The sequence below is a fragment of the Vigna radiata genome, chromosome 2, assembly GCF_000741045.1.
Source record: "Vigna radiata var. radiata cultivar VC1973A chromosome 2, Vradiata_ver6, whole genome shotgun sequence".
NCBI classification, from domain to species: domain Eukaryota; kingdom Viridiplantae; phylum Streptophyta; class Magnoliopsida; order Fabales; family Fabaceae; genus Vigna; species Vigna radiata.
In genome coordinates, this window is record NC_028352.1 from 24592886 (window position 1) to 24605739 (window position 12854).

The 12854-nt window shown below is 31.0% G+C and overlaps 2 protein-coding genes across 2 annotated transcripts; one reads left to right on the top strand and one right to left on the bottom strand.

Moving 5' to 3' along the window:
• Nucleotides 1-2512: 2512 nt before the first annotated feature.
• Nucleotides 2513-5339, bottom strand: LOC106755698 (RING-H2 finger protein ATL7). Its single transcript, XM_014637901.2, has 4 exons — nucleotides 4916-5339; nucleotides 4747-4829; nucleotides 3639-3819; nucleotides 2513-3189 (listed from the first exon to the last, which is right to left on the bottom strand). The coding sequence occupies exons 1-4, from the start codon at nucleotides 5192-5194 to the stop codon at nucleotides 3040-3042; spliced, it is 693 nt and encodes a 230-aa protein (XP_014493387.1). The 5' UTR covers nucleotides 5195-5339; the 3' UTR covers nucleotides 2513-3039.
• A 3101-nt stretch (nucleotides 5340-8440) lies between these two features.
• Nucleotides 8441-9478, top strand: LOC106753697 (probable transcription factor MYB58). Its single transcript, XM_014635556.1, has 2 exons — nucleotides 8441-8680; nucleotides 9002-9478. Exons 1-2 carry the CDS (start codon nucleotides 8441-8443, stop codon nucleotides 9476-9478), a joined length of 717 nt encoding a protein of 238 aa, XP_014491042.1.
• The last annotated feature ends 3376 nt before the right edge of the window (nucleotides 9479-12854 follow it).

Sequence of the window (12854 nt, forward strand, 5' to 3'; positions counted from 1 at the left end):
ACATTTTCCTACCAACTTTAACATTACCAGTCAAATCTAAAAACCACCCAAACGGAGTCCCGGCAATCAATGAACGTTTGTTCAAACTAGAGATGAACTTTGTCGAAACTGAGTGACGAACCGTCAACTGCACACACATTGCAAAAAACCCAAACTTAAAAACCCTAAATCATAAAAGACATACAAACCCAAAATCCATACACCCCACAATAAACAACGACTTTTTAAACAATGCCCTTACCCTCGTCGAAGAAGTCGTCATTTCGCAAGCCCAACACACCAACAATGACGACAGTCAATGAACGCCACACCCACACCGATAACGAAGGCCTCCACTGCAACCCCAATGACCAACGACACTCAAATGGCGGAAAAAGAACCCCAAAACGATTTCCCACCGTTACCCAAGAGAAATAACGTATCGGAGGAATTGGTGGTTTCTGATGAAGCAGCGAAGAAAGATAACTTCAATCACATGAATATGGTCAAGGGCAAAGATGAAAATAAATTATTCAAATCTGCTCCAACTGCATGACGTCAAAATGTAGGTTTTTTTTTTAAAAAAAATTCGCCTAATAAGAAGCTGACACGTGACGTTGTTAAAGTTGTGTCAAAATGAGAGTGGCAAAATTTCGGCTTCCTATAATTTTTCAATCTAAGCACTATATAACTATCACATATCACAATAACTTTTATTTATATTATTTTTTACTATAATAAGATATTGTTAGGATATTTTACTAAAAACTTGATATCAATAAATTACTTAAGATATATATATATATATAGAGAGAGAGAGAAGAGGGAACAATTTACTAATTTTATTAAATGCGTATAAATGTCTAGAATTACAATTTAAATAAAAATGTTTTTTAATGATAGCCTTTGTAGAAGTAATTATTATACAAGTAAATAATATTATCATAACTTTTAGTTGGATGATGTACTCCACTACTGTAATGTTTTTCATTTCATTGCAAGTGGGCATTTTCATCTTTTGCCTCAATTATTCATTCATGATGGAAGTAAAAAATAATTAAATTTTAATTAATAAATATTTATGAAAACTTAAAAAAATTATTTATACATGATAAAAAGATATTGTCGATATAAAAAAAATATCTACAATGAAATTACAAAATATAAATATTTTTGTACAGCTTTACATAATTTAAGTGGTCCAGCGTGAAACTGAGAAGAATGTCTTGTGCGGAGAAGAAAACCATTTTGCTAGATTTGTTCGTCAGAAAATAAAGACAAGAATGTTCAGAAATAACATCTAATTAAGGTAAAATAACCATTTACCTGAAAACGTTTAATTAGGATCTAATTAATTAAGAATTGACATTTAATAAAAGAAATATAATCCTAATCAATTATTAATTATAATTAGACAAAACCCTAATTCCTAATATAATTCTAATTAAAATTAAATTGAAACCTCCAGTACAAATAACTTTTATCAGATTTAATTAAAGCTACTCTAGTGACTACATTGTCACGTGGAAGCTACCAAAAATCTCATTTATTCATACCATTTATTATCATTCACACCTTCTATAATCTTTTCCTAATTTTAATTAATAGGAAACCTAAATTCTCAATTTATTCCAAAATGTAATTAAAAAGGAATTAATCATAAATATATAGTTTCCAATTTTTCTAATGCCTTTCCACTTTCATTTAATTCATTTTGAAGGCATTAAAAGGTATAAAGAGGGAAGAGAATCAACATAAAATTTTCACAGTATAGAGATTACCATAATTTCATTGTTCCCCTCGATAGGCTTGCCTAGGTAATTGAAAGGGATTTTCATATAGCTACAATTTAGTATTATAGAAAAATTGCAAAATAAGGGTAATACATGAATTTTATTAATAAGGGTAAAAACATAATAAAATGATTGATAAAAAGAAAAAAAAAACTAAACCATTGAAAAAAAATGACTGGCATGTAAAATAAATATAATCATATTACTAAAAACGGTCGCCCATTAGACATACGAGTTTTTCAATGCGAAAAAAATACTTTTAATACCATATCAAGAAAAAAGAAAATAAAATAATTCATTAAATCAAGATATATTATTTATACTTATACATAATATCAAAATATACTAAACAAATGAATAGAAAAGAAAATAAAAAAAAATTGATTATATATAATACATATAGTATATAAAATTTGTGAAAACTAAACAACTTATTATCTACATTATATCTATACTATCTAATTATATTTTATTATAATATGTATTAAAATTTTAACAAAAAACATAGTTTTGTAGGAATCACATTTCAGCTGTTTGTAAAAAATTCAGCTCATAAACTTAATCTAACCCAAACTTAAATATGGAAACTTTAATCCAGTAAATGTTGCTGCATCTTCTTAGAGTAAGATATATATGCGTTGCTACTTTTGAAAGTATTCATGCAGCAGGAATCATTATAAGAAAAATTTTGACTGTCAATCCAAACGGTTGGTAATCAAAATTATTAATAATAAAGAATCTGTCAATAAAATAAAATCCTCATTGGTAATGTTATTGATTAGTTAACATGATAAAGGATCAAAATTCAATACCAATCCTTATGAGTCGGGGGAGCTCTATGGATGATATGTCTCTATGAATCTCTAGTACTTTCAATTTATGATGGTATTCAGGCTGAGCACAATATTCTTAGATCTTGTCACTGTTTCTCTCGTTACAACAATTCCCAACATCAAACACTAAGAAACATGTTTTCCATCAAACTCTAATTTAGTATAAAGTCTAGTGTAATAGATGATTTCATGCAATCTTCTACATGACTGAATTTTAAAACAAACTGATAATTCATACAGAAAACTTTCACCAACTGACGAAGCTACCTTGTAAATAAACCATACAGTGAAGAAATAGACCTTGTTATAGCTTTGTCAGTGTCTGTATCAGTTGAGGTGCAAACATTGATTGCAATGAATATGAAGAAAGCAAAATAAATTACCCGAAAGAGTCTCTCTCATGCCACACTTCTCTTTAGCTCTTATTGATTGTCTTACTCATTTTGCCTTTCAACATCAATGCAGGGAGCGCTGATTGCAACTTCTCCAGAGACATTTCGGAGGACAGTGGTTTCTGTATGCATAGTAGATCTTGATTCAGATAATTCCACGGTTTGTGCTTCTTCATTGTTCTGTGACTGTGACTGTTGCAGTTGTCAGTATATGTGTGATGCATGACCATTGATCAATAATCTAATAAGTCCAGTACTATTGAGAACAACAACTCATCTAATATAAACAATAACTCAATTGAATTGCTATGAATTCGCCTACAGTTTCTATTCAATACTTTCTTTGTAGAAAATCAGAAGATTTATACGCAGATATATCAATATCGAATTATATGCATCCATATTAATATAAGTATGTTTACACTTAGAATTTTGAAAAGGTATATTGTATTGATTTGTCATTAACGCTGAACATGTGGACTTGAAAAAGGGTCAAGATTAAAACCATGTGGGACAAAGTAGTAACTTGCAAGCACTCCTTCTCAAACAGTTATAAATTAAATAGTCATAAAACTATTTATATATAAATATTCAGTGCTGAAAAAGCAACCTACAAAACTATTGAAGTTGCTGACATTTACCTGCATATCAGATGTATGTGTGGAAGATTTAGCTATGGTTAGTAAGGAGAAGCGGCAGAGAGGGCAGGTGGTGTGGGTGGTAAGCCAAAGATCAATGCAGCTCATATGAAATGTGTGGCGACATGCAGGTATCTGTTGAAGCCTATCCTCTGGCTGGTAGTCGATAAGGCATACTGAACATCTACAACAAAGCATATCATGCATGAACAAAAGTTAAAAATATGAAACACTGATCCAACAAAAGAGGCTCAAAGCTAAGGGACATTTCTTTAACAGATTTCCTGACATCAGCTGACATTAACTCCAGAAAGAATACTGCAAAATTGTCCTGTCCTTAAGTATTTACTTAACTTCAACCACAACATTAACAGAATATCAGAGTTCACTAATGATATGGCTAAGTGGAAGACAACTCTCACCCTAAGAGTTACCTTTTGAGATTAAATTAGACCTAAACTTAAATTCTAAGATAGCATCAAAATCAATCCTAATAATTATTACTAGAGATATCCTGTCACTTATTACTAGACCTCCTGTAACAAATGTTTAGTCCTGCGAACTTCTCGTCCTCACTAAAATGTTTAATCCTCAGGCTAAAATTAGTTGAAAATTCTACATTGTTAGATATAATTAAAATACATTACATAAGTAGAATAGATAAGTTTTAGGTTGAGCTAGGCCTTAGCAATGATTTTAACACATTACCGAAGTCTATCTTACAATTGGACCTTGGTCAGGACACTCAAAATTGTCTAGTCTTCAATTTAAGGTAGATGTTAGAGATCTCACATGAGCTGGTAACATGACTAACCGAAGTGTATAAATTTGAGAAGCAGCAACTCTGATCCAATGAATCCTGATTAACTTGGTTTTAGAGTTTAGTAAGGCGTAAACTCAAATTCAAACATGATATCAGAGTCTGTCGTTTGTCCTATAGAGCGATCATCATGAGGTCAAAGTGAATGCCTAGTTCTATCAATCTCATGCTCAAAATTTCTAATGCTAGACATGAAAGGGATGTGCTAGAAATCCCCACTAACAACTAAAACAACCTAAATAAGTTTTGGCTGTGTTTGCTCCAACAAGTGATAAAAGATAATGAACTCACTGGGTGTCTTTGACAGAGAAGCTTTCCTTGTAGACAATAATGGGCAACATCTCTCTGAGTTCCTTGTTCAAGCCCAATTCAGCCTGGCAGAGCAGCACCCAGAAGCAAATTGAACAGAAAGAAATGCGAATGAATCGAAGAGGGTAAAAAAGATTGTTACTTTGCTTACCGTGGATATGGCATTGTGGTTGTGGTCGTTGGGAAGACCAAAGTTGGTGATCCAATGGAGCCTGGTTCGCGGTCGGAGGTAAAAGAGGTAGAAGAGAAAGAGGAGAATGAGAGTGAAGAAGATGGGGACACAGAAGATGAAGGCTCTGTAGAGTCTGAGTTCGGTTGAAGCCTCAGATCTGGTTGCGGCAGTGGCGGTGGCGGTGGCACTGGCGGCGGTGGACCAACAGCCGCAAGAAGAGTCGGAATCGGAGCAGCCGCAGGAATAGCCTTCAGACATCACTCACTCCAACACCCAACATCCAATGTACAACAAACACGTAAGTGTGAATGTTAATGTGATGGATGATGTTGTGTTGCGTAAGGACAGAGAACTGAATAATTCACTCTGTGAAGACACATCAAATTCAATCATCTTTCTCACTGCAATTCAACACACAATCGGATATAAAATAATTCATTATTTAATTCTTATGCATTTTATTTTCTTTTTTTACCGCCTTTATGTCAAAAATATAAAATAATTTCCATAAAACATTATTAGTATTTTTCTTACCACATATTTAACGCTACTGTACTTGTATTAAATAAGATTTTCGTGTTACTTTATGTTTTTTAAAATATATTTATGTACACTAGTTTTGATATTTTATATTTTATATTTTGAAGACAAAATAAATAAATAATATAAAAATTTCAATAGAAAATTTAAGGTTAAATATGTTTTTAGTTCATTTATTTTGGGGTGATTTTGGTTTTAGTCCCCTTTCAAATTATGGTACAATTTAGTCATTCAACTTTAAAAAACTCTCTGGTTTTAGTCGTTTTTACTAAATTTTTTTAACTTTATTTATTGTTTTAAACGTGTTTCTCAGTTAACATTGAAGCAAAAATGTGTCAAACAGTGTAAACGATACAAATGTTAGAATGAAACGTGTTTGAAACTCCAAATAAAGTTAAAAAAATTTGGTAAAAAGGACTAAAACTAGAGTTTTCTAAAATTGAAGGACTAAATTGTACATAGTTTGAAAGAGGGACTAAAACTAAAATCGTCCCAAAGTACAGGGACTAAAAACATATTTAACCCAAAATTTAATTATTGTTAAGATAAAAAAGTATATTTTGTCTAAAATGAAATTTTTATTAAATAAATTTGGTCTATTTAAAATTCAGGGTGAAATATGGAGTTTTTATTTTATATTTTTTCAAAAAGTGTAGTATAAGTTTGATATCTTATTATCTTGGAAAGTTTGACTTATAGTCTATTAGTTTCTTTAAGAGTCTATTTTATATTAAAGTGTTTCCACACGAATGTGATAATTACAACAAAACCTTCTTCTATCGTATATATTGGATAACTTTAATTCTCTAACTGTTTTCTCATTTTAGTCATTTATTCCATTTTTTTCTAGTTTAATTTTATTTATCAATTATATATTGAGGTTTTTTTTTTAAAAAAAAGTTGTTAGAAATTTTAGTTGTCATGCATTAAAAGAAAAGGGATTAAAAACATAAGAATAAAATGTGAACACATAGGATTAAAAACGAAGATGATGACAAAATTATCGGTATAAATATTTGCTCCTTTTTTCTTAAATATTAATAAATGATATCAACATTTTTTTAAAGTTTTTCATTACTTTTTTTTATTTTGTAATCAGTCTTCTATTGTCTACATCATTATATAAAAAAATTTGTTTAATCAACTTTTAGTATCATTTTTTTAGTTGAAAGTTTTATCTTTAGTTGAAAATATTACTCTCTATTTATTTTTGTTTACGTAAGTAACACGATTGAGACTTTTGGGTACTTTGAGTTTAATATCAATTTTATTTTTTTGATAATCAACACGAGATTTTATTGTTTTTTAATTCGTTATATTTATATATGCTTAAATTTTTGTATATTTATAATTTTTTCATATAAAAAATATAGAGATATGTCAACTAGAATAAGATTATTCAAAATTCTATAAGAGAAGAATTTTGATTGTGATTTTATCACAAAAGAAAATTATGGATAAATTTGATAAAACAATTACCATGCTTCAAAAGTAGATTTGAATAATTTAAAATATATAGAAATATTATTGATTTTTTTTAGTGTTAATATTTTTGAAGAAAAATGCTTAAAACTTGAAAAATCTTTAAATTATGATAATTTGTTGGATCTTAATAGATTGAATTTATTTTCAGAGTTAAATATCTTACAGAAAATTATAAGATTAAAAAAATGATAAATCAATTAACAATTTTAATTATATAAAAAAATAGATTATTTTCCATTTGCATATATATAACTTATAGAATAATATTAGCAAATTTGGATAAGTTATTTTAGTCAAAAAAGAGTTTTTCAAAATTAAAAATAATAAATATTTAAGATCAACCATGTTTTAAAAAGATTAAGTAAATATTTTAGTTTTTTTCCATTAATGTGGGAGTGCAGAAAACAGCTTTCTATCAACACCCTTCGTTTTCACTCACTCACCCTTTTTTTAGTTAAAATTCGTTTTATAGACAGCCCAAAATGTGAAGGCCCAAACTCCTCTCTTGATTTACTCTCAAAACTTTCTATTCCCACACCTTTTTCTAATGATACAATCATTCCTCATTTCTCATATAAAATATAAAATTTGAATTTGAAATATTTAAATCTTTAACTGAATAAAATATAGATGGAAGTGTTGGTGGCAGTTTGAAATCGAAACCTTAATAGTACGGAGAATAAATGGCGCATGTTGCCCACTAACCGTCAAAACCGACGAGAGTGGGGGGAGAGAGTAATCCTCTGCATGGAGTCCACCAACGCCACCAAAAGGCATCTCCAACTAGATATTGCCACGTCAGAAAGATGAGAAAAGAAAAACATGCATATCCTTTTGAAAAAAGATTTAGTGTGGTGTGGTTGAAGATTGAGGAAGAAGCATTGAAAATGGAAAGAGAGTTGGAGAGAGGGTACGTGAAGAAGGGACCATGGAGTAGAGAAGAAGATGAAGTTCTTCTGAGACATGTCAGAAAGTATGGTCCAAGAGAGTGGAGCTCCATTCGATCCAAAGGCTTATTGCCACGAACAGGAAAATCTTGTCGCCTTAGATGGGTTAACAAACTTAGACCAAACTTGAAGACGTGAGAGTTTACTTCTTACTCTCTCTCATCCTTTTCTTTGCATGCATGCATGCATGCACCCATGAATTCTTGTTGTGATTAGTGTTAACCTGTGCATGACTCGTGGTATAAGAACTTTGGTGCTTTGTTACCAGTATTAGTAAAAAAGTTATCTGTTTGTTTATCCTATGTTCTGTCCCACATGCAGAATCTGACTCTGAGGGAAAACTACGAAGAAAACCAGATTCATTTTTCGATCTAAAATCTAACATCCTGGGTTTTCTACGAAACTATTGTTAAATTAAAAAGTGATTTTGATTGCTACTATTGATAATGACGATGGTGTTGGTGTTGTAGTACTAATGATGATGCGATGATGTACACATTTTGATTGTTTTGTTTTACGAGGAAAGTTTGGAATGTGTAGTGGATGCAAGTTTTCGGCAGAAGAAGAGAGATTGGTGATAGAAATGCAGACACAGTTTGGGAACAAATGGGCCAAAATTGCAACGTATTTGCCGGGAAGAACGGACAATGATGTGAAAAACTTTTGGAGCAGTCGGAGAAAAAGGTTGGAGAGGATGTTGCAGAAGCCACCAACGTTAAAGTTGCAGAAAAGCAAGGGAAAAACTCCTCTTACTCAAGTGCTAGCGGATAAGGTATATGTATCTATTCAGTGTCCATAGAAAGAATATGTAATATATAGATATAACACTTCGTTTTTGTTGTTGGACCCTCCTAAGTTTGGGAGAGTCTTTACTACTAAAGTGGTCAGAAATTACACACATTCAGGGTTTTGTAACCATTCATTGTGCTTTTGTGAAGAAACGGCAATAGAATACCGATTGCATGTAATTCATGATTAATGGGGAAGTGAAAAATGTTTTATCACAAGCTTAGATGTGTCAGTAATTTCACTGTAGCAGGATTTTCTATCTTTCATAAAATGCTCTATTTAATACATAACATNGCTATTTCAGGCTCCTCCATGCAGTTCAAACCAGGTGGAGGAAAACCTTTGTTACACTACTTCCTACATGGGAAACACCGAGGTGTTCGAGATGATCAACCTTCAAGATTTGGTAAAGCCAAACTATCAGATGGAAAATGATTACTTGAGTGCAGTTGAGGTTGAGGCCAACCCACTTCACACAGTACCATCGTTTGAGTCTTCATCAGGGAACAACTTCCCTGTGCTCCCTGAGCCACTAATCGACTTTCCACTCTTCCCAGAATGCCAGGACCTTGTTCCAGAGACCTTTGATCCAAATTTTATTGATGGGTTCGACGAGAAGAAATATTCAGAATTTGTATTCAGCCAGAAGCTTGGGACCGGGTTGCCAACTCTTGGATTGGAGGAAAATTACCAAATTACAACTTCAAACGTCTTATTCAAGGACTTCCCAAGTGAGATTTTTGAATACTTTGAGCAGATTCCAACCTCAACAAAGCAATGAACTGTTATCTTTTGATTGGAGTGCTAACTGCTATGTCCTGTAATCGTTTTCCTACTTTACATGTGCCATCCTTTTGGTATACTGTCAAAACTAGATGTTTGCCAATGTATGAACTTATATCAGGTTGCTTGAATCAATCAAGGAAAAAACTCAAGCTGAACAATATCTAATTAGTCATTGAACTTAATACTTGCACATTTGAGTGTTTCCCATATTTATTATACTTTGTAGGTACTTCATTTTATCAACCAGAAACAAACAAAAAGCAAATAGAACCTATCTTGTTCCTCAAAGGGTATATACATGACATTGAACGGTCTTCAGAATCTTTTCATTTTGTACTGCGTCCTGTTCAGTTGCAATATGAACAGAATAGCCTTTGACTATCCTCTAGTATGCACCCCCCAAAAATAAGGCACTTATGTACACTGGATTCTAAGATCCTATGAGTAAACATGAATTATAAATTTCCAGTTTGGAAGGAAAAAAGAAAAATCTTGGTATTTACTTCAGCAGCTCCTCAAATCAATCTTCATCCCTTTCGCAGCATTCCAACAATCAGGGATAGTATTTAAATGATCCATTCAACTACAGTGTACCAAATACGAATACACAATTCTATACGTATCTATAAACAAAGATCGCATATCATCAATCCACTCAAAAGACCATGATAACACATCACATGAGTAACAATAATTTTTGCAATTATGGCTGTACAAAAAGTTTACTGCTTCCTATTAAAAAAATGGTCACACACATTATCTGAATGTAATTTATTATGGTTATTTTGATCAAACTTTGAGTACTTTTAAACTGGTCTAACTAGAACCATACATCAAGTACAAAAAATAAAAATTAAAAACAAAATATTAACTAACTAAAAATAAAAACAACTATTTAATCTATCTCTTTATTATATTAACCAAATAAAATAATATTACATCTAAATAAATGAAAAATCAAAATTAGTGATCTCTATTTTGTTTTTGTCAAAATCAAACTAAATACTATTATACCCAAGTTAATAAAATTAAATTCAAACAAAATTAGTAATAAATAATGTCCTAATATTACATTAATCCCCTGAATGTAATATCCATTTGGTTTAGCATTTTCTTTTCGTGATTGATAAACATCAGAAAGGAAAGAGAAGAAAAGTATCATGGAACGACTAAAGAAAGATAAGGTAGTGGTAATGATTAGGGAAAAGAAGCGAAGAAAAACATCATGGAACGACTAAAGAAAGATAAGGTAGTGGTAATGATTAGGGAAATGAGAGAAAGGAGATACGAAAAACTTAAAGGAGATGGTTGGTAGGTAAACGAATGAAACAGAGATGAAAAGAGAAATGGAAGGCTAAAAAGAGAAAGAGTTTTCAGGAGGGTGGGGGAAGTGAAAGTTTTGAGGGAGGGCTAGAAGGGTTTAGAGGGAAAAGAGAGGGCTTAGAAGGAAATTTGAGGGAAAAAGTTTGATGAGGAGATTGTGGTGGAGGTAGGATACATTTTAACACAAATTATTTTATCAATAAATAAAAAGATCTTATTCTTAAGTTTTTATTTTAGGCTTGCTAAATTCTTGTAGCAGTGACGTGATTTTAATAATATCTTTCTGTGATTCTAATAATATCTTTCTTCTTTGTTGATATGCACGTATACCAAGAGAGAAAGTACACAGGTATCAAAGTACTTCTCCAAGACATTTTATCATTTATCACTTCATTAATAAATGTGTTGTATGGTAAGACAATTGTATATTCTTCAGATGTCATAAACATAAGATGTTTTCTCAAGGCTAAAACGTTTAATGGTTATCTATCAGATTATGTTTTCTCTAGAAATCTTTGCTTGATATAACACTATATTGAATAAAATATCTCTTCTATCCTTAGTGTTATATAAGAGTTTGACTTTTGTATTTATAAGAGTTTAGGTTATTTTCTCATATAGTCTATTGAAAGATTTCAATGAGAGATGCTTTCTTCTAAATGTTGTTTATGATTTTCAAATCCAGTTAAACATTTGGTCTGAAAAGCATTACTACGACTCTTAGCTTCATACGTTATAAAATGTTTCTTCATCAGACGTTACTTTTTTAAACTTTTCTTAGACATTTTTTCTTAGCAGTTTTCCTGTAGTGATATTTCGTTTAATGTTCTTTGTTAAACTTTAATACTTGGGTTGCTTTAGACGGTATATTCTTTAGACGATTTTGTCTTAACAATTTCCCTTTTTTTTTTTATATTTAACAAATACTCATCCTAAACAAAATATGTTTCATGATGATTTTTAAAACCATATGGGTATGTCAGGATTTTTCTATCTTACTAAATAATTTTCATTTTGGATATGCTCCCCCATACTCCCCCTGAATTATTTGATCTCTATCAGAGCTAATGTGACATTTTTCAAAAACTTCCTTTAAGGAATTTTATGACCGAATATATATTTAAAGCTTTAAGATTTTCATATCAAATTATTGTATTAGAATATTATTGCATTTTATCAAAGAGGTATCAGAGTGAAATATGATTATTAGACATTCATCAAAGTAAACATATAATCAGTTTTTCATGTATTAGAATGTATACCGTCTAATCATTTTAGAGTCTTAATATTATCAGAGCATTTTAGATATATGTCATCAAACAACTATCATTTTCTAAAGGGTATGACTTCCTTAAGTCATAAGTATGCATGATATGATATGCAACAATAAAGACCATAGTAGGTATTATCAAAGCATAAGTATTTTTATATATACCAGAGTTGAAACAAACACAAATATATGTACCGGAGCATAAAGTAGATATTCATACATATATCAAAGTACAGATTCAGATTTTAAAAAATTTATTTCGTATTTCATCCGATAAGCATTACACCACATTAGCATTACAATGCAATGTCCTAATATTACAGTAATCCCTTAAATGTAATATATATCTGGTTTATCATTTTCTTCCTCTATTTGATAAACATTAGGCACGAAAGGGAAGAAAGACATCATGAAACAACTAAAGAAAGATAAGGTGGCGGTAGTGGGTAGGGGAGAAAGGGAAAGGGGAAATGAAAAATTTAAAGGAGAAGGTTGATAGGTGTTAAATGTAAAAGCTAAACTAACTAGCTCTTAACTGTCAAAATACAGTTATAACACACCTGTATCAGATGTGTGTATATATATATATATATATATATATATATATATATATATATATGCTTTCTTCATTAATGAGAACACTCATTTTCTCTATCACATTTACTTTCCCTATTCTCTGTCACACTCTCTTTTACACACAACAACGCCAATAGTGGTATTCAGAGCGCCAAGTTACGAACGACTGATGGAGAATTTGGGTGACGACCAAGAGTGGCAT

What these genes read in the sequence shown, in the direction of transcription:
- LOC106753697 (XM_014635556.1), top strand. Translation starts at nt 8,441, where the DNA reads ATGTGTAGTGGATGCAAGTTTTCGGCAGAAGAAGAGAGATTGGTGATA.
- LOC106755698 (XM_014637901.2), bottom strand. Translation starts at nt 5,194, where the DNA reads ATGTCTGAAGGCTATTCCTGCGGCTGCTCCGATTCCGACTCTTCTTGC. An exon ending in ACCACAATGCCATATCCACG is followed by an intron (nt 4,830 to 4,915) that starts GTAAGCAAAGTA and finishes CTGCTCTGCCAG; the next exon opens with GCTGAATTGGGCTTGAACAA. An exon ending in TTCTCTGTCAAAGACACCCA is followed by an intron (nt 3,820 to 4,746) that starts GTGAGTTCATTA and finishes GCTTTGTTGTAG; the next exon opens with ATGTTCAGTATGCCTTATCG.